At 43.2% G+C, this 26,889-nt stretch overlaps 1 protein-coding gene across 1 annotated transcript in view; it reads left to right on the top strand.

Annotated features, from left to right (window-relative positions):
- Positions 1-26,889, top strand: part of LOC122803271 (diacylglycerol O-acyltransferase 2-like) — a 624,533-nt gene that overhangs the window by 127,311 nt on the left and 470,333 nt on the right. Inside the window, exon 2 of the mRNA XM_044072861.1 lies at positions 3,555-3,653. Coding sequence (XP_043928796.1) covers positions 3,555-3,653 — 99 coding nt within the window. The remainder of the gene's footprint in view (positions 1-3,554; positions 3,654-26,889) is intronic.

Here is a 26,889-nt window from a genome sequence, read left to right as displayed (position 1 = left end):
TGGGAAAGAGTAGTAGAAGCTAGGTTTAAGAAGGGAGATGATGATTAGTGATCAGCAGTATGGTTTCATGCCAGGAAAGAGCACTACAGATGCAATGTTTGCTCTGGAGAGTGTTATTTGAGAAATACAGAGAAGGTCAGAAGGAGTTGCATTGTGTCTTTGTAGACTTGGAGAAAGCATATGACAGGGTGCCTAGAGAAGAGTTGTGGTATTGTATGAGGAAGTCGGGAGTGGCAGAGAAGTATGTTAAGAGTGGTACAGGATATGTACGAGGGTAGTGTGACAGTGGTGAGGACTGCAGTGGGAGTGACAGATCCGTTTAAGGTGGAGGTGGGATTACATCAAGGATCAGCTCTGAGTCCTTTCTTATTTGCAGTGGTGATGGACAGGTTGACAGATGAGATCAGACAGGCGGCCCAGTGGACTATGATGTTTGCAGATGACGACGTGATCTGTAGTGAGAGTAGGAATCGGGTTGAGGAGACTCTGGAGAGGTGGTGATATGCTCTAGAGAGCAGAGGAATGAAGGTCAGCAGGGCTAAGACAGAATATATGTGTGTAAATGAGAGGGAGGGTAGAGGAATGGTGAGGATGCAGGGAGTAGAGTTGGTAAAGGTGGACGAGTTTAAGTACTTGGGATCAACAGTTCAGAGTAATGGTGAATGTGGAAGAGAGGTGAAGAAGAGAGTACAGGCAGGGTGGAATGGGTGGAGAAGAATGTCAGGAGTGATTTGTGACAGATGGGTACCGGTAAGAGTGAAAGGGAATGTCTACAAGACAGTAGTGAGACCAGCTATGTTATATGGGTTGGAGACGGTGGCATTGACAAAAGGCAGGAGTCGGAGCTGGATGTGGCAGAGTTAAAGATGTTAAGATTTGCACTCTGTGTGACTAGAATGGATAGGATTAGGAATTCGTATATTAGTCGTATATTAGAGGGTCAGCTCATGTTGGACAGTTTGGAGACCAAGCAAGAGAGACGAGACTGCGTTGGTTTGGACGTGCTGAGGAGGGATGATGGGTATATTGGGAAAAAGATGCTAAGGATGGTGCTGCCAGGTAAGAGGAAAAGAGGAAGGCCTAAGATAAGGTTTATGGACGTGGTGAGAGAGGACATGCAGGTGGTTGGTGTGACAGAGCAAGATGCAGAGGATAGGAAGAAATGGAAAGAGATGATCCGCTGTGGCGACCCCTAACGGGAAAAGCCAAAAGATGATGATGTGTTAAAGCATATTCTTGTGATTATTCAGTGGTAATTTTTTGTTAATTTGTTTTCATTTAAGAAAATAACCATTTGCAAATTTTTCCAGACAGAGGAGAAGTTTGGATTTCTCCAGTTGAAAACTATTTTAAAGACAGAGGCTTTGATGTATGTCTCTAGATCTGGAGAGTTAATTCCTCCTAATTTTCATGGCCTAATATGATGAAAAAAAGCAATTCTATTCTTTTTTAGAAACCAAAGAAAATTTAAAAGAATTTTATTTATTTCTTTTAGAATTTTTTTATTTGGAATTATGGGTATAGCTTGGACTATATAATTTATTTTTGGAAGTAATATTTTTATTAACTGTAGTCTATCATCAAATTTTTAATTTAATTTATTCCAATCTGTATGAGGAGTTGTAGAATTTAAAATTTTATTATAATTTAGAGTCGGGGTAGTCTTAATTTTATCAGATATAATAATTCCTAAATATTCTAAAGAAGAGACTCTTTCACCAAGTATATGACATTTGCTTAATTGAAAGTCCCCCTTTCTGTTTAGTAGGATATGCTTTGACTTAGATTTATTAAAACAAAGACCAGAATTGAGAAAAAAAATTCCTAATTGTATTTCCATCTCCTGTATGGATTCTTCATTTGCAGATAAAGTGAGTAATATATCATCAGCGAATAACATAATCTTAGAATTAAATTGATTATATATATTTAATCCCTTAATTTTTGAATCTCTACGTATTGTCGCAAATAGTTCTATTGATAGGGCAAGTAGAATGGGAGACATAGGGCAACCTTGTTTTAGTACCCTTAGTTATTTTGAGGGCTTCTGATGTGAACGGACCCAACTTTACAAAGGCCAAATTATCTTTGTATATATTCTTTATCAAATTAATAAAATTTAAAGGAAACTCAAAAGTTCTAAGATTTTAAATAAATAATCCCAATTCACTGAATTAAGCTTTTTCTATATCCAATGTTATTATGAGAGCTTCGAGATTATCCCTATTCAGTATGGATCGACTACTTCCTATACCGTACATAAATGGATAGAGCAAAGGCTAGGGAGGGTGATGTGTTGGGGCGTGCATGCTGCTTTCCCCTGCTTGTTGGTTTTGGTACCATAGTGTACAGGGTTCATCTTAGGATCAGCATACAGATGCCCCTGCCCTGAGCTCTAGCGTGCACTAAACACCTTTTCCCCTAACAGTACCATTTTTATTTTTAAGTAGCTATTTATTGAACTAGCAGTTCTTGGAAAGGTATATTTGTAAGGGTTTGAGAAATTTTGATGTATTCATTCATTCACTGTAATTTAGTATATGTTGTGTAAATATAAATATATATGGTGCCTGACCATTTGCTGAAGAGTGGTGTACCAACAAATGTCATGTTTGTTAAAATGTTGAGCTCAAAATAACCATTAAAAATGAGAGGTGTATACCACATATGCACACTGCATCTGCTCAAAAACAGTCAATTGAGTCCTCTACATTTGTTAATGTAAAAGTCCAGGTCTTCAGATCTTGTTCAGGTAGACTTTTTACTCACCTCTTGTATACTGAATGAAACAAATGTAAAGCATTTCTGTGCATGATCACTTTGTGAGAAACCTGTAGTGCACTGTTAACTGGAATACTTTGGAAGCAGGCCTGTTTAAGAAGGCACTCCATGCTGTAGCTGTTGATCCTTTTGACATGGCTAGAATTTCATCCTTCAGGGGTTGCTGTCAAAACTGAAGGTCTGCCAAGCAGCATTGTGGTTCGCAGTCAGCTTGGCCAGAGTGAAACAAGTCAAAGGGAGATTTTAGTGAGAGAAAGTGGAACAAAGCCTTCATACCCACTGAACTTACTCAGGCAGTGTTGAAGGGCACTGTAGGTGCTGTAGAAGGTGCAAGCATGTCTAAAAAAAAAAGGGGACTTAAATGAGATGTCATCCTGAATTTGGGAGAATCTAGTAAAATAATGCATATCAAAAATATAGATGTGAAACGCTGTCTCCTAAGAGATGACAGGAAAGAAGACTGGGAACTGATGGCAAGACAGTTAAGTTGATGGCTTCTCTTGCAGGGTGTGGTTTTGGAGTGCCATGTATATTCTGTTGCAGCATGCTGTAAGTGGCTGACTGTTGTACGTCATGGTGGTATTCTTATTTTGGGGAGCAGTGTAGAGGTGGCATTGTATGCACTGCAAATGAGTTGAATTTATTATATGGTGTAGTGTAAAGTGATGTGTGTAACATTAAGTTCATATTTTGGGGTGTAGTGTCCAGGTAAACTGTGTTCTGTTTTGGGGTGCAGTGTACAATTTGGCTTATCTGTGTTCTATTTTTTGCAGGGTACTGGCAAGGAGCCACAAAGGGAGTGCAAGAAATGACCCTGCAGATGCAAAAAGAGGAAGCCTGCTTTTTAAGTAGCCTGAAAGTGCGTCAGACTAGTAAGTAATAAAGTTTGGGGGGAAAGGATAATTAACAGTGTGCAGCGTTTTGTATTGCTGTCTAATTCTGATTTCAGAAACCTCCCAAGACATTTGAGTGCTTAGAGGGGTGAGTAACATGAAAGCTTCTGGAAAGTAGATATGTGGTGGTGCAGTGCCATCTGAAGGCTGCACTAACTCAAGTCAGTTGTGATAACCCTGTTGTCTGTCTCTACATTTTTCTGAGGGATGTCTTGGTCCCTGAACTCCCAGCTTTGTGGTCTGCTGTGTCATGCAGCTGGAATCAGAGTAACATGCTGCATATCTTTTCCCTAATTCTGACATTTTTCATTACTTTGTCATTCCCAGTCTGTAGAGTATGCAAAGGGCGAATACCGCCGCCATGCTCTTCTCCAAGACATTATGTAAGCAGTCTGCCTTCGTACAGGAGACATTCGTCCATCTATAAAAGAACCACCACATACTGCTCGCAAGTCTGATTTTAAGAACTCCTTGTCCACAAGCTGGCCTCCTCAGCCTACTTGGAGGCAGCAGACTGCAGGCTGCAGTCTTGTCATCTAAATGCATACAACAAACTCCCAAGAAGCTAGAGCTTAAGTGTAGAAGTATTTTATATTCATTTTGGCAAGCCTTTGCACGTTATGCATGAATGGTGCAGGTTTGGTTCTCACTTCTGAAACTGTCCTGGTTATTAAGAGAATGTGGCCTCCTCTGACACTGCTGATCCCACCAATTTTTTTTTCTAGCGCATGAGCGGTCAGCCTTTGTAGATCAGGGGAGAGAGACCCCATCACCAGTGTCCAAGATTGGCACTCTAGTGCTTTGCTGGAGACCAGCAGAAGGAAGTAGCTTAATCAGCGGTATCTGACCAGGAAGTAGCTTAATCAGCGGTATCTGACCAGGAAGTAGCTTAATCAGCGGTATCTGACCAGGAAGTAGCTTAATCAGCAGTATCTGACCTTTTTCTTTCTTTTTTTCCTCTCAGGATTTTTTCTTGGAGATTTACTGACTATATTGCATATCTGCTTGTCAGAAATGGTGAACCAGCCCCCATTCAGTTTGCTTGCCAGGGACTAATGCTGTTTATTTATATGTATATTACTTACTTACTGATACGTTGGTTAATAAGGCTCTATCTAAAGCTAAAAACACTGCCTCCATGGGACCAGATGGTGTCCCAGGCTGTGTCATACGTGAGCTCCAAAATGAATTAACCCCGCATCTGAATACCCTGTTCACTCTCAGCCTCTCGACAGGATATGTGCCCATAGAATGGCGCACAGCAACGGTGGTTCCGCTGCACAAGGGTGGGCCTACAACCGACCCTGGGAACTACTGACCAATAAGCCTGACCAGTCTGATCTGTAAGGCAATGGAGTGAATCATTATGGAACTCATAAATGGAGAGATTGGGAACCTCCAAACACTTGACCCCACACAGTTCGGCTTCATCAAGGGCAGATCATGTCTCCTGAACCTGGTGGACTTCTTTGACACAGTTACTCAGGCTATAGATAAGGGAAAGGAGGTGCACACGGTTTACCTTGACCTTGCTAAAGCATTTGACACCATTCCCCATTCGGGTATTATTGATAAACTCACCAACCTGGGCATAAAGCCTTGCGTCACAAGATGGATCGCAAACTGGCTTTCAGACAGATCCCACAAAGTAAGAGTAGCGGGATCTATGTCCGAATCCAGACCAGTAATGAGCGGTGTGCCTCAGGGCTCTGTCCTGGGGCCCCTCCTGTTTGGCATATACTTCTCAGAAGTACAGGCAAGCTCTGATGGGCTGTGGCTGACCAAGTTTGCGGACGATTGCAAACTGGGTGCTGTAATAGAGTCTCCGATCGACATGGATATCCTCCAGAAGGGCCTTAACGAGACTGATGCATGGTGTCAAAGCCATGGTCTCAAGCTAAATGCTAAAAAGTGCGTAGTAATTCCCTTTGGAAAAAACAAGAGTACCCGCGAACTGCCACATAGGAGGTAACCCCCGAAATCTGAAGTAGTAAGGAGGTAACCCCCTGAAATCTGAAGTAGTAATAAGGGATCTAGGGACTCAAGTAGATAGTCAGCTTTCTTTGATAACCATGTTGCCAAGGTGGCTAGAAAAGCCTTCTATGTGACCCATCTGATCACGAGAGGGTTTGCATCAAGCTCTAAGGATGTAGTGGTGCCCCTCTACTCTTCCCTCATCAGACCCAATATTGAGTACAATGCACCAATTGGAATGTACCTGGCTAGGCATCTCCAGCAGCTGGAGAGACCACAGAGGTACCTCACTAAGAGGATTACTGGCCTCAAAACGGTTGCCCTATGCAGCATGATTGAAAAAGGCTTTTCTCTGTTGCATACCGCCTTCTCAGAGACGATTTCTGTCTAACATACATAGCCATGTCCAACCCAGAACTGTTGAACTGCTCCATCTTAGCAAAACCAAATCCACTCGAGCTACACGCTCTAGGGATATAAACTTCAGCACAACAATGAATAGAACAGGCTGGAGGGATAGATTCCCTTCGCAAAGACTTCCCTTGCTATGGAACAAGGTCCCGATCTACATAAGACAGAGCCCCTCACTATCACTCTTAAAAAGGAACCTTGATGAGTGGATGGGTAACAGAAAGTTCACACCAGGGATCATACCAACAGCTCTACTAGATAGGGGCCAAGGGTACTAGCTGCTAGATCAAGGGCCTAGGGAACTAACCAAAGGGGCGGTGAATACCGCACAAAGTGGCTGAGCTAATATGTGCCTTCGGGCAGATAGCCCAGTATCTACCTATGAACCTATTGTAATATTTTGTGTCCTGCTCAAAAAGCTAACTTTGTTCCCAGTTCTGTGATATGCAGTGAAGGACTGTGCCTCTGAAGAAGCTGATTAGTTTGTCACCAGACGTGGTATTTCAGATATGGCAGTCATTCTGTAAACTTTAAATGCCCCCTTGATTACCCCTAGCTACACAAACTGTAACCCCTGCCTCCTGTATAGTGTGACATTTTCAGTCAAGTGCTGCAGTGTATGTTCCAGCTTGCCTTTCTTTTTTGGGCCTTTTTTTTAATAAAAAGCTTTGTCAAATCTTAAACTATGGCCCAAAAACATTTGGCTGTACCAGTTTGTGAAGTTACCATAGGGTAATGTGACCTTCATCAATAGACGCCAATGGGCCGCCTTCGTGCATATGGCATGGTGCATCTATTAAAGTCTATGGAAGCAACAGATGATTTGCTTGAACCTATGTCAGTGAGGTAAACTGTTTTTCCTCACCAACAGTGTAAGGAAAACACAAAATGTTTATTTTATTTTAAATATGAAGATGAGGACCAAAAAGTTTCCTGATTTTCGTATTTTTTTTTTTTTTGAGGGGGAGGGGCTGTTCAGGAGTTTATGCACTGCATGCTGTAGTGCAAAGGTTGGATGTTCTTCATCTCACATTGCTGCAGTCCTAACACTTGGGTAGTCCGCTGTCCCAGTCGGCCCGAATACCAAAGTATAAGGCTGACGTCGGTCAAGGCGCATTTGACTGACATCAGAACGTCAGGGTACAAATGCGCATGACCGACGTCATATCCTCAGTCTTTTTTGCCGCTTGGTCCGATGCAGAAGCAGTATTGCGAGTGCAGGTTGGCGTTCTGAAATTTTCTGAAGTCGGAGTTTCAGACCGAATCAAAGTTGGCTAAGTACCCCGTTGGGGAATATTTTGGTTTTTTCTTGCCTCAGTATTTAACCGGATGTCAGAAAAAGTGAATAATTGTATTTCTTGTGGGAAACAGATACCTCATAGAGATTACCATACATTGTGTATACCTTGCTTAGGGCCTGAGCACGACGTTGTTGGCTGTCGCTCTTGTGCTAGATTTAACAAACGCACTATTAAGAGAAGATTAGATTGTGCGGGTTAGTTTTGGGAAGCGTTGTAATTACAACATGCCGCCGGATGCTCCGACGCCGCATCTAAAAAACGCAAGGACAAAGCAGCGAAGCCTAGGGTGGAAGAACCGTCTGTCCCGGACGTCGGTTCTTTAGAGGGCTCGGTGGAGCCGGTGGTTCTACCAGAAGTTCCTTTGGATTCTCAGGGTGAGACTTTACTGTTACAAGATGTGTCCTCTCAGGAGGTAGGCCAGGCTGAAGGGGCTTCTCAGGTAGCTGTTCTCCCCTCCCTTCCTAAGGTGGTTAGGCCCTCCCCTTCTGTTTCCAAGGTTCCTTCTAGAGGTAGGCCAGGGTTAACTTCAGTGGGGGTTTCCCCTAGTTCTTCAGGTTCTCTGCCTAAGAAACATATGCTTAAAATGGCAGAAGATTTGATTACTATGATTAGAGGTTCTTTACCCCCCCCTGATAAGAGGCCTAGGGTGGAACCTGAGCTTGAAAGTTTTGAGCAGTGTTCGGAGGCTTCTGAGTCTTCGGCTGAAGACTTGCAGGAGTATCCTCCTTATTCTGATTCTGATGTAGATGACTCTACACCTTCGGCTTCTCCTCCTGAGGATTTTTCTTTTTCAGAAACCCTTCATTCCATGAGGGAGCATTTTAAATGGGAAGGTCAAGATTTCTCTGATTCTAGGAAAAGGCTTAGGGAATTTTTGTTTCTACCCCAGCATAGGCCTTTAGCTATACCTCCTGTTCTGGATGTGGTAGAGGATGCTTTTGCAGAGGCTTCCTGAACCCTGATTCTTTGCCTCCTGCCCCAGTTAAACCTGTCAGGTATTATAGGGTGCCTGAAGCTCATAAGTATCTTATTAAGAGTCCCAGGGCAGACCCAGAAACTGTTTCTCAGGGCCCTAAAGGTGTTAAGGCTTCTGTTGTTAAAAATCCTGTTCCTTCTGATAAAGAGGCAAGGGCTTTGGATAGATGGGGGAAAAAGGTGTATACTTCTTCCACTTTAGCCATGAGGGCTTTGAATTGCCAGTTTCACATGTTGAAATACCAAAATTATCTCCTTTCACAATTGAAGTCTAAGGTAGATGCTCTGGCGGAAGGTATTGAGTGTAAAGAGTTGCAGGATTTAGTTCATGTTTCTGAACAAGTGGGTAAGCATTCCTTGCAATGTGGTTTTGATGCTGTACAGGCCTCTTCGAGGGTGGCAGCCACTGGTTCTGTTCTTCGCAGGCACGCCTGGCTCAAGGATCAGAATTTAGCTGAACATGTAAAGACAAGGATTTTAGATGCTCCTTTACAATCTGATGTGTTATTTGGTGCGCCTGTGGACGCAGTTTTAAAGAAAATGGAGGACAAGGCTAAGTCTATGCAGACTGTTAAAGATTTTTGCAGGTTCAGCCTCCAAAGTTTAGTAGAAATTGGCCTACTAAGGGGTGGACTTATCCTTCTTATGATTCTCAGTCTAGGGGTAGATCTAGACGTGGTAGGGGCAGAGGTCAAGGTTCTTTTAGGCCTAGAGCAGGCAGTTCGCCTGCCCAGTCTTCTGGTGAGGGCAGGGGTCAGTCCTTTCGTAAGCAGACCCAATGACTTGCCTTTTCAGCTGCCAGAGCCTTCTCGTCTGGCAGCACCTTTGGGAGGAAGGCTGGCACTTTTCAAAGAAAACTGGAGTGTTATTACCCAAGACAGATGGGTATTGGATATCGTTCACCACGGTTACAGGTTTTATTTCCATACCTTGCCTCCTTTCAAAGGCATGCCAGACATTCCTCCTCTACAAAGAAAAGAGGCTCACAAGCAAATTTCTCTGTTGCTCCAGATAGGGGCCATTCAGCCGGTTCCTGTGCCAGAAAGGGGCCTAGGATTTTATTCTCGCCTGTTCCTAGTACCAAAAGGGGAACACGTGGAGACCAATTTTGGATTTGTCTATCCTCAACACTTATTTGGACATTCCCAAGTTCAAAATGTTGACGTTACAACAGCTTTTACCTCTGCTGGGCAAAGATCACTGGATGGTAACTTTAGATCTCAAGGAGGCTTACCTTCATGTGCCTATCAGACTCAGTTGCAGGAAGTATCTGCGTTTTCGAGCTGGAAATTCCCATTATCAGTTCTCTGCATTGCCCTTTGGCTTATCTACTGCCCAGAGTATTCACAAAAGTTCTGGCTCCAGTTGTAGCTTTTTCAGGCTAAAAGGAATACAAATCTATCCTTACTTGGACGACTGTCTGATTCTGGCTCAAGAAAAGGACGAGCTTCTTCAGCATCTGGATTATGTGATAGCAGTGCTAAGATGCCTGGGGTATTCTGTGAACGAAATAAAGTCCAGTCTAGTACCCTCTCAAGACATGTGCTTTCTGGGTGTGAGACTGAATACAGCAGCCCAGATGGCCTTTTAACCCCGGACAAACAAAAGAGTCTATCCCTTTACTTCCATCAACTATCTCATCAGTCCGTGCTGACTGCAAGGACAGTCCTTCAAGCATTAGGGTTCATGGCATCTTGTATTCTGGTGCTTCCCAATGCCAAACTGCATATGAGGAAGCTACAATGGTATCTCAAAAATGTATGGACACAGCACTGCCAGGATCTGGACACTGTCATTCAAATAATACCTTGCATTCAAAAGGAATTTTTGTGGTGGGCTCAGGAATGTCACCTAAACAAGGGACTCTCTGTGACCCGGCCAGAGGCGAGTCAGATTCTAACGACAGATGCCTCAGACATAGCTTGGGGAGCTCATCTGAATGGAAAGTGGATACAAGACAAGTGGCCTGCCAGACTACAGCATCTACATATCAACATGAAGGAGATGTTAGCAGTCCAGTTTGCATTGATAGCTTTCAAGGAGTTACTTCTTCCAGGGCAGGTGTTGATTCTAACAGACAACACAACTGTCATGTGGTACATCAACAAGCAAGGGGGAACACATTCTTATCCTCTATGCAGGCAAGCAATGATTTTGTGGGAGACTGCGCTCAGCTTGCAGCTTACTCTTCAGGCAAGGTTTCTGCCAGGAGCACAGAACTCCTTAGCAGATGTGTTAAGCAGGCAAATCATGGATCCCCACGAGTGGAAACTGGATCTTCATGTATTTCAAAATTGACAGTGTCATGGGGAACTCCAGACATAGATCTGTTCGCTTCTCCACTAAACCACCAGCTGCCAAAGTTTTGCACGAAAAGATATCATCACACAGCTTGGAAAGTGGATGCTCTTTCGTTCAGTTGGGAAAATCTTCATGTGTATGCCTTTCCACCTCTGCCTCTCCTCCCAAAGGTACTCCTAAAGGTCAGACAAGACAAGCCAAGGATGATTTTGATAGCTCCAGATTGGCCTCGGCAACACTGGTACCCATTACTGAGGAATCTGGTAAGAAAGCCTCCATGGCCTTTACCTTTGATTCCACACCTTTTGTCTCAGAGGGACGGTCATCTACTCAATGTCAAGCTTCACTCTCTTCATCTAACAGCCTGGCATATTCTGTTTTGAACCACAGCAGGTCTCAACTTCCTCAACAAGTTTTGAATGTGATTATGGAAGCCAGAAGACCTAGTACACGTAAAGTGTATGCAGAAAAATGGAAGAGATTTTTATTTTGGAGTGCAGCAAAGGATTTGGATGTTTCTGAGCCTAATTTGAGTGTGGCTCTTCAATATCTTACTGAGCTATTGGACAAAGGTTTGTCTTTCTCTTCCATTAAGATTCATGCTGCAGCAATTTCAGCTCACTATGATTGTGACCCACCATTGTTTTCTCATCCTTTGTTCAAGCAATTTCTTAGAGGGCAAAGAATATAAGACCCCCACAGTGCTCCTACTCCTGCTTGGGACCTCAATTTTGTGTTGGAGAAACTTACTCTACAACCTTTTGAGCCTCTTGGCTACTGCTGAGTTGAAATACTTGTCATGGAAGACTGCTTTTTGTTGGCCATTACTTCTGCAAGAAGGGTTTCTGAATTGCAGGCCCTTATGGCGGTGGAGCCTTTTTTGATTTTTCATAAGGATAGGGTATCATTACGTACTAATCCTTCATTTATGCCTAAGGTGGTTTCTAGTGTGGCTTTAAACCAAACTATTCATTTGCCTACTTTTATGCAGATCCCCAAAATAGGGGAAAAGATTTTGCACACTTTAGATGTACACAGGCAGTTGCGTTATTATTTAAGCAGGACTAGGGATTTTAGGCAGTCTCAGCAGTTGTTTGTTTCTTTTGCTTTGAGTTCTCAGGGCAAGCCTGTGTCAAAACAAACTATATCTAAGTGGATTGGGTTTTGCATTGCATTCTGTTACTCCCATCATGGCAAAGAGATTCCAGCTGGGATTAGGCCTCATTCCACTAGGGCTACTGCCACTTCAACAGCATTTCTAAGGGGGGTGGCAACTAAGGATATTTTGGAGGCAGCTACTTGGAGTTCAGTGCATACTTTCTCCAAGCATTACCACCTTCCTCTCTATTCTAAGTCCAGGGCTGGTTTTGCCACTGCTGTGTTGCAGGGCATTTTGGCAGCTCCTGCTTCATTATAGTTTAGCCATCCTCCCTTACCTCTGCTTTGGGATTCTACCCAAGTGTTAGGACTGCAGCAATGTGAGATGAAGAACATAGTACAGTTTTGTACCTACCATAAATGTAGATGTTCGAAGATCCACATTGCTGCAGTCCAATTTTCCCTCCCTCCTTCCCCTCTGTGTTTAGGGGTGGTTGTGTGGGTGAGGTTCTATTTTTTGTACATTTGTATATATTGTACATATTTTAGGTACAGGAGTGTTTTTTGGTTTTGGCCTTATTTCTTTAGGGTCTTCTGACATCTGGGGCAAGAAAAGACTGAGGATATGACGTTGGTCATGCGCATTTGTACCCTGACGTCCTGATGTCAGACAAATGCGCCTTGACCGACGTCAGCCTTATACTTTGGTATTCGGGCCGACTGGGACAGCGGACTACCCAAGTGTTAGGACTGCAGCAATGTGGATCTTCGAACATCTACATTTATGGTAGGTACAAAACTGTACTTTACTGTAACCCAACTTGGGTGTAATGCTTATATTTTATTACATTTTTATTACCCTTTGTTCATTATTTAACTCTGCACTATTGTACATTACTTGTTTTCTGATTAAGTTCCAGGATATTTAAGAATGAAAGCGCTAAAAAACACCAGTTCGTGTTGTGTTTTTTGTCCATATCCCTTAGAAGTTTTAAGTGTAATAGATTTATTTTCTTTGCTTAGTTTTCCTTCAGTGTGTGTGTGTCTGTGTGTGTGTGTGTGTGTGTGTGTGTGTGTGTGTGTATACATACATATATATATATATGTATCACAAATAATTCCACTACACAAAGGTGGCCCCTCCACAGAGTTGATCAGTTACCGCCTCATAACTATTCTCTCTCCACTCTCCAAAATACTAGAGAGATGCATCCATTCTCGGGTCTCAGATCACCTCCTTGCTAACAACCTCCTCTCTAACACCCTACACGGTTTCCGACCAAACCATAGCACCACCACTACCTTACTCTCTTTCACTAACACTATCCTACAACATAAAAATGCTGGATGTTCTTCATGTTTCACGGTTGCAGTACATTTGGGTTATCTGCTTGCAGGTAGCCCTCACTCGGCCTGATTAACAAAGTCTTGGGTCCTGCGTCCGTTGCTGTCTCTTCTTCCATGACGTCAGGTCGTCAGGGGTATAAAACATGCAGCCGACACCATTACATCAGTCTTTCTTGCCATGCGGTGCCCAAAGCAGAAGCAATTCACAAGTGCCGGTCATTTTCGAGTTTCAGAACCGAAGTCTTCAACTAAAGCTAAGTACCCCGTTGGGGAAACTTTTTCTTGCTCCTTACTGATGTCGGTAAAAGTTAATAATTGCATTACTTGTGGAAAGCAAATACCTCCTAAAGATTTTCATTTGTACTGTATTCCTTGCCTAGGCCTTGACCATGACGTACCTTGCTGTCATTTTTGTGCTTTATTTAATCAGCGCACTATCTGTGTGTCCCTGCGTGTCTGTGCGTATATATATATATATATATATATATAAATATATATATATATATATATATATATATATATATATATATATATATATATATAATGTATGTGTCTCTCTCTTTGTATGTGTGTGTATATATATATATATATATATATATATATATATATATATATATATATATATATATATATATATATATATATATATATATATATATTTTATATATGGTTCCCTATCAGAAGCCTGAAACACTATAAGCCTGAAAATCAAAATCCTGAAACCAAAAGCCTGAAAATTCAAAATCCCGAAAACCCAAAATCCTGAAAACACAAATAATGCTAATATGTCACTATAAAGACACTAATATCTACCGACTGACCCTAACCTTAACCCTAAGGTCTGTCACTATTGCACACTCACCTGACCCGCGCCCTAACCCTAACTCACTTAAACCGCCCCTAACCCCAATATTTGTCACTATTGCATACATGCCTAACCTGCGCCCTAACCCTAACTCACTTAAACCGCCCCTAACCCTAACATAAAACCAACCGCACATTTACCTGAACCCAACGCATGACCTAACACCACAGGGCTAACAATAGCAAAGCCACAATGACGTCAGTATGTCCATTTTGTGTTTTCAGGATTTTGAGTTTCAGGATTTTGGGTTTTCGGGATTTTGAATTTTCAGGCTTTTGGTTTCAGGATTTTGATTTTCAGGCTTATAGTGTTTCAGGCTCCTGATAGGGAACCCTATATATACATATTTATATATATATATATATATATATATATATATATATATATATATATATATATATATATATATGTTTATATATCTATATATATATCTGTATATATATATATATATATGTGTGTGTGTGTCATATATATATAATGTGTGTTATATATATATATATATATATATATATATATATATATATATATATATATATATATACATATATATATATATATATATATATATATATATATATATATATATATATATATAATATAATGTATGTAGTGTGTGTATCTATGACAACTTATTCCTTAGATTCTCCATCCATTAGAGAGATTGTTAGTAAAAAATTGGGCTTTCATCCAGGGTGACCATTGTCTAAGGAAATCTTTCAGCCAAGTCCCCCACTTAACTTATAGTAGGAGCTTGAACTTGAAAAGTCTAGTTGAGAACTCTAAAAAAAACAACTAAGGGTTGCACAAGTTTGAGTAAGTGTGGCAGATGCCACCAATGTAAATTCGTTAAAGTAACCAACAAAATAAAAATTAGAGATGGAGAATACTTTTTGGATGGGAAATTCATTTGTGAGTCTCATGGGGTGGTCTGTGCAGCAAAGCTTTCTACACAGGGAAAACCGAAAAAAACATAAAGCAAAGAATTTATGAACATCAATATAACATGAATAACAATGTCATTAGTAAACGCATTAGCGAAACATAATTTGGAATTGCTTCTTCATAGGTTTTCGTATGTAGTGATACAAAAAGTAGAAAGGAAGTTAAGAAGAGGTCCTTGGGAGTTAGAACTGGAGGAAGCAGAGTTAGAATGGCAAATTCGGACAGGAACCCACACATTACCAGGGTTGAATGACGCACTATCAATAAAATGTCCATTAAAAATGAAAGCACTCGCTAGCTAATGGTGTGCAGGTGCCTAATGAATTTAGCTTTAAACTGTATTAATGTCTTAGAGCATTACTAATTAATTTAACATTATTACACTTTTGTGTATAGGGAAGTCTATGCACAATAGTGACACAATTTAAGATGCTCGTGGAATTCATTTATTAACATTGTTATTTGCACTAGTGTTGACAGCATGTATGACGAACTAGGATGTAATGGGATCCTATCTCGCCTACATTCATAACAGATGGGTTCGGAGCCGATCCATCGGCTCCGACTCGGCCACTATACACTAGAACGAAGTCTCTCATTGGCTGGGCTCCCCCTTATCCCAGAATGCACCACACCTGCTTCCCCAGATCTCGTTTGCCGCTTTCCAAGCTGGACGTGGTCTCGACTTGGCTGGAGCTAAGTGTATTTTCTTGACCTTTGGTCTTTTTGACTAGGGTTTCTGTCAGTTTTTCAACAAACAGCTGTTTTCACAGCTTTGTGGGCGTTTGTTTTTCAGTTTTGTGAATTTTAGGGGGGGGGTTTTTTATAATTTTCACGCTTCTAGTATACTGGGCAAGGCCCGTTTAAATTAGAGGGCCTTTGCCCTTTTCTGTGTGTTTTACGTTGGTTGTGTGACTGAGATAGTTTTTCTCAAAGTATCGGGCTAAGCCCGTTTAAGTTAGAGGGCTTTAGCCCGTATATTAGTCTACTTCTGTTTGTCTGTATTTAGCGTTGTCGATCTGTTATCTGTTTTCTACCTTGTTCAGGATGTCTAAGGAGCAGAAATCAGGATTTAAAAAATGTGCTAAATGTAATTATAAAATGTCTATCACAGACAGCCATGCTGTCTGCGTGTACTGTTTAGGGCCTAAACATCTACAAGACACGTGCAGTGTTTGTCACGCTTTTTCTTCCAGGGTCCTTCACGAAAGAAAAAACAAGCTAATACTTAGAGGTCTTATTAAGCCTTCATATGAGGAAGCGTTGACTTGATCTCCAGCTTCTAAAAAGAAAAGGTCGTCGGCTCCGACCAGCCCGTCGGGCCCGACACCCAAGAAGCATAGATAGTCAGCTCCGACCAGTCCGTCGGACCCAACATCCAAGAAACATAGATCGACCTCTTCTTCCTCGGCTCCAATGGCTTCGGAGCCGATGGCTGAAGGGTCTGCCTCGGTGCCTCTCGGCTCCATTGGTGTCAGAGCCGCAGGTTAGTGCACCGAGAGGCCAATCACCTACTTCGGCTCCTTTAGTTTCGGAGCCGTTGGAGGTGTGCAGCTCAGACTCTTCCCCCTTGGCCCCGGAGCCGCCTTCGGTGCCGACACCTTTACAAACGGTTCCGATCTCGGATCCGATAGTGTTGGAACCTTTTCGGAGCCGGTCCCCTGTTTTATCGGAGCCGAGGCAGAAGTCTTCTCGGCCCCAGTCTATTTCCTCCAAATTCTCTAGGTTGTCTGATTCGGATTTGGATAGGGTTATCTAGAGGCTGTTCCAGTCCCCAGTTTTTACTAAAATGATCTCGGCTCCAGCCCACTCGGCTTCGGAGCCGATTCCCCATTCCGTGCAGTTGATTCCTCCTCCGACCCCCTTGGAGCCGTTGGAGTCGGTGCTGGTAGAACGCAGCGGAATTGTCCAGTCGGAGCAGAGACCCTCTCTGAGTTTCTCTGCTCCGACCTTCATTCCTACCCTGTCCTCGGTGTCAGGGTTTGGTACCGGGTCTTCCTCGGTGGGGGCCGAGGGGAACACTGTGGAGCTGGCCTCTTCGATGCCCAGTCTTCCCCTCGGAGCATCGGCCGCAGGTATTCCCGGTACCGTCGTGGCCTCTCAGCAAGTGCCCTCTGCAGAGTCTGGAGGTCCTGCTTTTGAGGCCATGAGGAGTGCGCTGGCCATGACCTTGCCGGTTCAGCAAGTTTCTACCTCACCGTCCCTAGATTTGGGTACTGGTGCCTCTGGTGACATTCTTTCCCGTGACAGTGGGGCCCCAGGGCCTGAGGATACCCCCTTAGAGGGTTCCCTTCTTCCGGGGGGTCCTTCTGAATCTGCTTCGGATGAACCCCCAAGGAAGAAACTGTGCAAGAGGAAGCACGTTGATTCCCAAGATGAGTCAGTCACTTCAGATACTGACCTCGATGATGCAGAGGGGTCCCCAAAATCGTCCTCGGATGACGTCTCCTTCTCAGATATCCTTGAGATCTTGAGACAGAGAGGCGATTGGCAATCCAAAGCCCCTACCGCTGAGGAGTCAGTCTTCCTCAAGGCCTTCGGGGCCCAGCCCTCCTCCTCCTGGGTGTCTCCACCCTTTGAGTTGTTAGATTTAATCTCTCGGAGGGTGTGGGAGCATCCTGATACAGTGGAACCGGTGCCTGCCAGACCTAATAAGTTCCTTTTAGCCCCTCCCCAGAAGGAATTCCTCACTAAGGGTGTTGCAGTTGATGCGATGGTGGTGGCATCTGCCACTCAGCAGGACGTGGCAGAGGCTTCAACATCTATTCATCCTCCTAATAAGGACTTTAGGAGCATGGATAGGTACGGGAAGCGTACCCTTTCTTCAGCGACCTTTACCCTGTGGTCGCTGAACTATCTCTGTCATTTTACCAGGCTCCAAAGGGACCTCCTCAAGGAGTTAGAGTCTCTTGCGGGTAATCTTCCTGAGGCGTTAGCCCAAACCGTAGGCGCCCAGATGACTACCCTATCTTCTATAGTCAACTCGTCCATGAGGCTCATTTCCTATGCAGCCGAAGGGGCGAGTAGAGCAGCGGGCACAGGAGTGGCTCTTAGGAGCCAAGCCTGGTTACGCTTGTGTCCACTTGCTGAGGCCTTTAAGTCTTCCTTCGCCGACGCCCCTTTTGATGGGTCCTCTCTGTTTGGACCCAAGGTGAAGGACATACTTACTCGGTGCGAGCAGGAGGGCAAGACCTTGACTGCCGTTGGGGCCCGTTTTTCCGCTCCCTCTAGACCTTACCCCAAGGCCCAGAGAGGAGGGAAAATGTGGTTCAGAAAATCCCAAAAGTTCTTCTTTACTCCACCGGGTGATCCCCCCTCTAGAGGCAGGGGGGGGGATTCAGGAAGATGCCGCCCCAGAGGTGGCAGAGGCCCCTGTAACACTGGAGACCGCGATTCCTTTCGTGGTTCCTCCTACCCTCAACATCCCTAGGATGTGGCCTGGCTGTGCTTCTCTGGAGCCAGTCGGGGGTCGTTTTGCGAAACACCCAGAGGCTTGGGAATCTATAACCAAGGATCAGTGGGTGCTTCGCATTGTACCAGAGGCTACCTCATCTCCTTCAAGCCCCCTCCTCCTACAAGGAGAATCCCGGACGTGCCACCCAGTCAACGGGATCAAGCAGCCGTAGAAATTTCAAAGCTGCTAAGCAAAGGGGTCATCCAGCCCGTCCCCGCCGACCAGATCGGATCAGAACTTACTCGAGATTATTTTTGGTGCCAAAAAAGAGAGGGAACGTAAGGCCCATTTTGGACCTAAGCTCATTAAATCGTTTTGTGAAAAAGTCCAAGTTCCAGATGGTCACCCTTCAGTCCATTCTCCCGTTATTGGAGAAGGATGTCTGGATGTGCTCCATAGACCTCAAGGACGCTTACTATCACATTTTGATACGTCAAGAGTCCAGGAGTCATTTACGCTTCCGCCTAGGAACCAGTCATTTCCAGTTTCGTGCACTGCCCTTTGGTCTTACCACAGCCCCCAGGGTGTTCAAGTGTCTGGCAGTGGTGACAGCTCACCTGAGAAGTCTAGGATTCCAAGTGTTTCCCTATCTAGACGGCTGGCTTCTCACTGCCACCTCCAAGCATCTACTGATTCGAGCGCTGATGGCCACAGTAACCTTGGGTCTCTCGCTGGGAATCACTTTCAATTGGGAAAAATCTGTGCTGCGGCCAGCTCAGCATATCACCTTTATAGGCGCAGAGTTAGACACAAAAAGGATGCGGGCATTTTTGCCATCAGAAAGAATTCAGGTCCTACAATCTCAGATTCTAAACTTGTTACCCAAATCTCGAGTTCCTGCCAGACAGATTCTTCAGTTATTGGGCACGATGGCCACAACTATCCTCCTAGTTCCATTAGCCAGGCTGCACATGCGGGTGCTGCAATGGCTATTATCGGTTCAATGGTCGTATCAAGAACTTCCCCTGAACCATTTGGTTCTGATTACGGACAGTTGTCGGGACCTCCGTTGGTGGCTGCGTCGGTCCAACCTGGACCGGGGGCGTCCTTTCGCCCTTCAGCCCCCAGTTGCCACAGTGACCATGGATGCCTCCCAGATAGGGTGGGGGGGTCATTATCTGGACAGGTCTGTCCAAGGCACTTGGCAGGATTGCGAAGCGCACCTTCACATCAATGTCCTGGAAATGAGAGCGGTGCTTCTGGTTTTGCAAGCACTTCATGCTCTCCCCCAAGGTACTATTGCGATTCTGTCCGACAACATGTCGGTAGTTTGGCACATAAGCAGGGCGGCACCAGGTCCTACCCCCTTTGCAGAGAGGCCATGAGAGTGTGGCGCTGGGCCATAGCTACCCAACGTTTCTTAGTAGCAATGCACATTCCAGGGAAAGCCAATGTGATTGCAGACAGGCTCAGCAGGACTCTCCTGTTGCCCCACGAGTGGTCCCTCAACAACAGAGTTGGCTGCTCAGGTCTTCGCCAAATGGGGTCTCCCTTGTTGCGACTTGTTCGCCAGCCCAACAATGCGAAGTGCAGAGAGTTCTTCACTCTGACTCTCTCCCAGGGGCAGCTTCCCAGGGACGCTCTAGCCCACAATTGGCCCCCGGATCTGCTTTATGCCTTCCCCCCGATCCCCCTTCTCCCGAAGGTGATTCAGAAGGCTCTTCATGTAGGGAGCGACATGATTTTGGTCGCCCCATACTGGCCCAGTCAGGTTTGGTTCCCATTCCTTCAGAAGTATGCGGTACAGGGCCCTTGGATTCTGGACCCAGTGCCGGACCTGTTGTCTCATCAGTCGGGACACTCTCATCCGTCCCTCCAGTTGTTGCGACTGGCTGCTTGGTTACTCCACTTCCATCCTTAGTTAGAGATAACTCTCTTTCTCCAGAAGTGATGTACATTTTGTCCTCTTCCCACAAGCTGTCCACTGTTAAGCTGTATTCCAGAAAATGGAAAAGGTTTGCCTTTTGGGCCCAGCAGCGAGGCATTGATCCTCTTATGTCCCCAGTTCCACAGGTCTTGGAATTTCTAGCTTCATTGTTTCATTCGGGCTCTTCAGTCTTTACAATTAAGGTTCAACTAGCAGCCATCTCTAATTTTCATGTTTCCTTTGAGCGTTTCTTAATGGCAAACAGATTTTGCAAGTCCTTTCTTAAGGGAGCTTGGCTCCTCAGGCCTCCTATGGCCCATCCTGTGCCCCCTTGGGACTTAAATTTGGTTCTGGCCTCTTTAACTGCCCGTCCCTTTGAGCCGGCAGCGACTTGTGATATAAAATTTCTAGCTTGGAAAACCGCCCTTCTAGTGGCAATAACTTCTGCTAAGCGGGTTTTAGAGCTTCAGGCTCTCTGTTCTACTCCTCCTTATTGATTTTTCATAGACAGAGTTTCCCTCAAATTGAATCCCTCCTTTTTGCCTAAGGTAGCATCCCCTTTATGTATTCAGCAATCCTTGGAGCTCCCTGTTTTCTTTCCAAATTTTTCTAATAGAGCAGAATATACCTTCCACCAGTTGGATGTTCACAGGCAACTGCGTTTTTACTTGGATAGTACCAGTCAGACACGAAAATCTAACCAGCTGTTTGTGTCCTTTGCGGAGAATAGGTTAGGTCTACCAGTTGCCAAAACCACCATAGCCAAATGGATTAAGGATTGCATCTCCTTCATTTATTCCCAGTCAGGCAGAGAGTTTCCTTTCCCACTCAAGGCTCATTCTACCAGGGCTATGGCCACCTCTGTAGCATTTCACTCCAAAGTTTCGTTAGATGATATTTGTGCGGCTGCTACTTGGCCTTCTCTGCACACCTTCATTTCTCATTACGAGGTTGATGTGGCTTCCCGAGGCAGAGCTTCCTTTGGTTCCGCAGTTCTCAGGAGTGTGTTCCAATGAGCCACCCGGGATTTAGGTGCTAGGGACGCTGTCCCATCTGTTATGAATGTAGGCGAGATAGGATCCCATTGCATCTTTTAGTTATGTACTTACCATAACTTCGGATGTATGGGATCCATCTCGCCTCCATTCATACATACCCACCCTCCTTCCCCCTACCTTTTGGATTTGGAGGAAATATTGCTCTTGCTGAGCTCTTCTCTTGAAGGGCTCTAGTTGGTTACGGTTATTGGTATGTTTTGTTCTGTACCTGTATGAATGTATGAAAGCGAACAAACAAGATCTGGGGAAGCAGGTGTGGTGCATTCTGGGATAAGGGGGAGCCCAGCCAATGAGAGACTTCGTTCTAGTGTATAGTGGCCGAGTCGGAGCCGATGGATCGGCTCCGAACCCATCTGTTATGAATGTAGGCGAGATGGATCCCATACATCCGAAGTTATGGTAAGTACATAACTGAAAGTTTTCGTAGTTACATGACTGAAGTAATTCGTAATTGTGTAATACAGTAACTGTTTATTATATCAAAACACTGCTGCATTAAGGCTAAATAGGTTTGTATATATAATTTTGTAAATACAAGCTTTTGTGTACATAGGAATAGCATTCAGTTTGGTTTGAATGACAAGTATTTTACTAGTTTTTATTCTGCTGCTTTAAACTGAAACTTGTTTTAGTGACCTCATCATTGTTTTTCGATTCTTATTGGTTGTGTGACTTTTAAGTGGGGTTTTTAAGTTTTGTGGAAAATTTTGTGTAATTTTTTAGTCTGATTGTCCTCAAAACTTCAGTTGGTATATACAGGACTATGTGTCTACCCTATCTGCTTGCTGACCAACTAAAAAAAAAAAACATATATTTTTCTCAGTTTATGGCCTGGAAAGGTGAACTGGTCAGTTTTACCTGTGCATTATTCATTTAATGACTGACTTCCTGGTAACCAGTATCTTCTTTTTAATCTTGTCTCAGCTATGTCTAGCTTCTTCATCATCTGTCCACTGACAACATATTTTTTTATTATTAGTTTTTCTTCACATTTTCTGATTTAGTTTACTTCACTGATGTCTTCCTATTGTGCAGCTCCTTTTCATTCTACCTACCTGAACAAGCAGATCTTTCCTCCTTGCTCCATTAACACCAGTCTTTTTCCTGCTCACTACCTCTACTCTTAGCATGAGTGCATTTCACTTGGACACAACTTTTCTGACTGGTCACTTCTTGTCTCCTAAGTCTCCTCCTCTACCTTGCTGGTTTAGTTTTCCTAACTTCCTCTTGGATCTTAACAATGTGGGCCTTGTTGTCTACCATAACATTTTCAAGTACATACTAGCAGAATTTTGGTCTTAGCCTTTTGCTAGGTTACATTCTACTTCAGCTTCTCTGTCCTGCTGTAAAACTGCAATCTACTTCTCCCATAGACCTCTAGGCTATACTGCCATTTCACACCTAGAACACCTGACCAAAAACGGACAGCTTTACTCCAGACCATATACGTTTTACTTAGTTTGCTGGTCTTCCACCCTGATCAAGTCCAGCTAAGGTTGCATCAACTTGTTTAGCTCTTATTTGATGCAGTGGAGACTATATATTAGCTGGCTTAGTGTGGCTTTTAATAAGTCAGTCCCCTGTTCATCAAGATAGTTTGCCCTGTACTATAATCTCAGGCTATAAAGCTTTGATATTATTCCTAAATAGCTAGGATAATGATATTGGAACAAATATTTGCTTGTGGGGGCTGCTGCAGTAGCACAGAGGCATAAAGCTCTAACTACAGTCCAGCCAACCTGGGTTTGATTTCCAAATGGGAGGGTGCTCATTGATACACTTCCTAAGGGGAGGCATGTTCCAAATAGGGGAGTTGCCGCCAGCCATAATCAAGTGTTGGGGGACAAGGATATGCAGTAAGTAGGTCATTAAAAGCTTCCTCTGGACAGAAGCAAATATGTGCTGAGCTCCCAGGACACCCTAATGATCCTCAACTGGCCCCAGCAAATACAGAAAGTTCAGGGGGTTATATTGGAGTGTAGCATAGCTCTCAACTGTCCAGATTTTCACAGAACGTTCAGATATTTGCATCAGATTTTTTCCAGTTTCGTATAAAATTTGTAGTGGTCTTGAAAATCATTGAGAACTGAATTCATTCAATAGTGACAAACATTTCAGTTTCAGACTTCATATCCTTCAGAAAATGCATGCTAAAACAAAACCTTTTATTTAAGCAATCTTCTAAGTTTATAAACCAATATTTAAAATTTCTCCTTATTTTTGGGCTTTTGTCCCCCCATTATTTTTGGCTTTGCCCCAGTTTCGTGTACTAAGAGGTTGATAGTCATGAATGTAGCTGGTAGATCCAGCATAGACATTGAGTACTAGAGGCTGTAACAATGAAGTTTGGGGGGGGGGCAAAAATACCTGCCTTTTAAAGGGACTTTTACCTTCCAGTTCTTTTTCTACCATCTGTTTGTGAAGGGATTTTGCCCTGAACTCTGGTCAGTAGCTGAAGTAGGTAGCGCTCTCCTATATAGTCTGTTTTGAACTGGCTTCCATCCATTTTGCCTTAGACTGCTGCTGCTGTTCTGGCAGCACACTGTCAGTAGTCTATAAAACATATTTTCTATAGGAAGCCCCTCTGTGGAACTGGTCAGGTCATCCTGCTCCCAAATCATTCCCCTAATAACAACTAACACCTTCCCTCTATCCCCTTCATATAAATTCCCAGGTCCATTCATATGTAATAGGATTCTGCATTGTTTTATTACTGATCTTCTCCCTGGTCTGATGGTGATCCCCTTTCTGAATTAGGAGATGAAAGTATTTGTATTGTGACTCTGATTCCTCACACTGTAGGGGCTGCTTGTAAGAGGCCCACAGGAGGCTTTCCCGCTAAGAGTTTTTACTTTAACATCTTCCTATAACCAGCTGTGTTTTTGTTATGCATACATTGGAGAGCTTCACTTAAATACACTTCCTACAACAACTCCAGTAAAACCCGCTTGCCTTCTTTACCGTTTATCCCTGTCTTCTGCTGGATATATTTACTCAAGACTTCTCCTTGCCTCCCTGAGAATACTGATCAACCTCACCTCCATCACCCAATTCCAGACAAGGTTGGTAGTTTTGCTCTTTAGCTTTTACTTGCTGGCAAGCTGTTGCATTACCTCCAGCTGATGCACTTCCCTGAGTCAGGCTGAGAGGACTCTCATTCCTTAGTCAAAGCTCCCCAGAAATTCTACAGTTTAGTTGAGATTCACCATACAGGACTGATCACTTTCCATTTCCCAAAGGTCCATCTCCTGTGCCTGTCTGACTCTACTTCCAGTATTTCTTTGTAGCACATCATTGCAACTAAATCCATAAGCCTTTAATGAATATCTCTTAGATGAAGGCTGTGAATCTCACACTTGTTACAAGGACCTAAATGCTGAGGCTAACCAACATTGTTTCTCCTCACATGGTAGCCAATGTGAGTCACCGGGACCCCCCCTAGGGGACATTATCCAACCACACAGCACCATCTCCCTAATTATACCTTGCAGTCAGAAGCATAACTGGTTCAATTAACTCCCTGATGCAATACTATGAACCAGTACCCTACTGCCCTCAGTTCATGAAATGAAAATAAAAAAAAAAAAACATGATCAGTTTATCGCAGTTAGATTGCACTGCCCCAGAAAAAAAGCAGATGACCCCCACCCCAGCCATTCAGGTTCTATTTCTGTGCCCTGCCCCAAACCTCCTTTAACATATTTTATTAGAAAATCGGAAAGTATTTCTTCTTTTAAAATGTAACAAACTGTTTGCCACAAATGTAGCAAATGATTGCTACAGTTTACCCTGCCTGCACAGAGCACTTTGGCACTCATGTTTTAGTTTAAAAAAAATTATTTTTAAACTGTAACAAACTGCTTGCCACAAATGTAGCAAACAGTTGCTGCAGTTTATACCCTGTTTGCACACAGTGCTACAGTGCTCAGGTTTTAGTTATTATTTTTTTTATTTTACTTTTAAACTGTAGCAAACTGTTTACTACTGTTTTTACCACACATTTGACCATAAATCCAATACTGGCTTTTGAAAATCAGTTTTCTCCTCATCTTTCAGACATGTTTCAGACATACCTTTTGAAGACCTTGTGGTTAACTTTAGCCTGCAAGGCTATCTTGACATCATAATTGGCCTTGTTGGACTTAATTAGTCCTCATAGTTTCCTGTTTAGTTTAATAACAGAGCTCCTATCATTATGGGAGCTGTGCTTTCTGATTTTAGTTGTGCCTTTTTCCTTTTGTTATATACCCTATTAAGATTAGGATCCCACCAGCATGGTTTGTTTTTTAGAGTTTGTTTTGGGTTTACTTCTAGAAGGCAAAGAATCCTCTATACATCCATTTATATGGTTGTACAGCATCTCTGTGAACAACGCATAGGTTACTGTGAACTCAGGGTTGGGAGGGGTGCTGAATTTTGACAAATTATCACGTAATAGGTTGTATTTGCTTTGGAATAGTTTCTGTTACAGGGTTTGCTATGGTTATCAAGTTGATTTTTGTTTAAAGGAGACAGCTTTGTGATCAGACCTCACCAGTGCGAACATTACATTGGGACAGAGGTGGGGGGGGGGGGGGGTCAGTGCTCTCTCATATTACTGAGTACCAAGTCTTGTATGTTTAAACTCTGGGAAGAGTGCATACTATCTAGTCCATGGTATTTGTGTTAATAAAGCCCAGCAATTGTTCTGTCTGTCAGTATGAGGCAGCTTATGTTTCCTAGTCTGTAGAGGGGTAGTTAAAGTCTTCCATGAATAGGGTATTTAGTTTAATATTGAGTGTATCAGGTAGGTCTAGGTATGAGCTACGACATTCTAGGGTCAGAGAGGGTGACCTATAGCTTGGTAGGACATGGCATGGGACTTTGTGGTGATTTGCACATGGATATATTCCAAGCCATTGTCCTGGTTAACCAACATAGCATTAATTTTGTTGTTTAACCAACATAGCGTTAATTTTGTTGTTTAACAACATAGCGTTAATTTTGTTGTTTAACAACATAGCGTTAATTTTGTTGTTTAACAACATAGCCAACATAGCGTTAATTTTGTTGTTTAACAACATAGCGTTAATTTTGTTGCTAATACAGATTGAGACTCCTTCACCTTTTGTCCCTGTTTATGCAGCTGATAGTCTAAATGTGGAGAAGGCACTGAAGCCTTGTACTCTTGAGTACTTTCTGTGGATTTAAAGCATGGTTGCTCCTGGATTTATGTCAATTATAACTTTTCTGCTTGGTCATTGAACATTGCGTGTTATATATTTCCCTTTATGTATGTGAGATCTTCTTTGTTGAAGGAATACTAATTATTGTAAAAGATAAGCTGAGTGGGAAGACGTCCTCATCACAAATAAACATGCTTAATACAGTAAGTTCAATAAAATATCAGTAGCTTATTCTCACAAAAATGTCTTTGGTGCATTATTTTGTCAGTTGTGCATTTTATTACTTTATACATCCAAGGAGTTAGGCAAACTAGTAGGGATTATAGTGGATGAACAAGCAAATAAGAACACTAGTGATATCCTCTAAAGGCAACTTTGAGTCCAAATTGGTCATATCTACTAGTGACAATCACAAGGCCTTTTTCACATATGTTCACATTCTCAAAGGAAGCACCCA

The sequence above is a fragment of the Protopterus annectens genome, chromosome 5.part1 (genome assembly GCF_019279795.1).
Source record: "Protopterus annectens isolate FY-2018-M chromosome 5.part1, PAN1.0, whole genome shotgun sequence".
In the NCBI taxonomy this organism is placed as follows: domain Eukaryota; kingdom Metazoa; phylum Chordata; order Ceratodontiformes; family Protopteridae; genus Protopterus; species Protopterus annectens.
The sequence above is the reverse complement of the archived record's forward strand: the minus strand, read 5'-3'. Positions and strand labels throughout refer to the sequence as shown.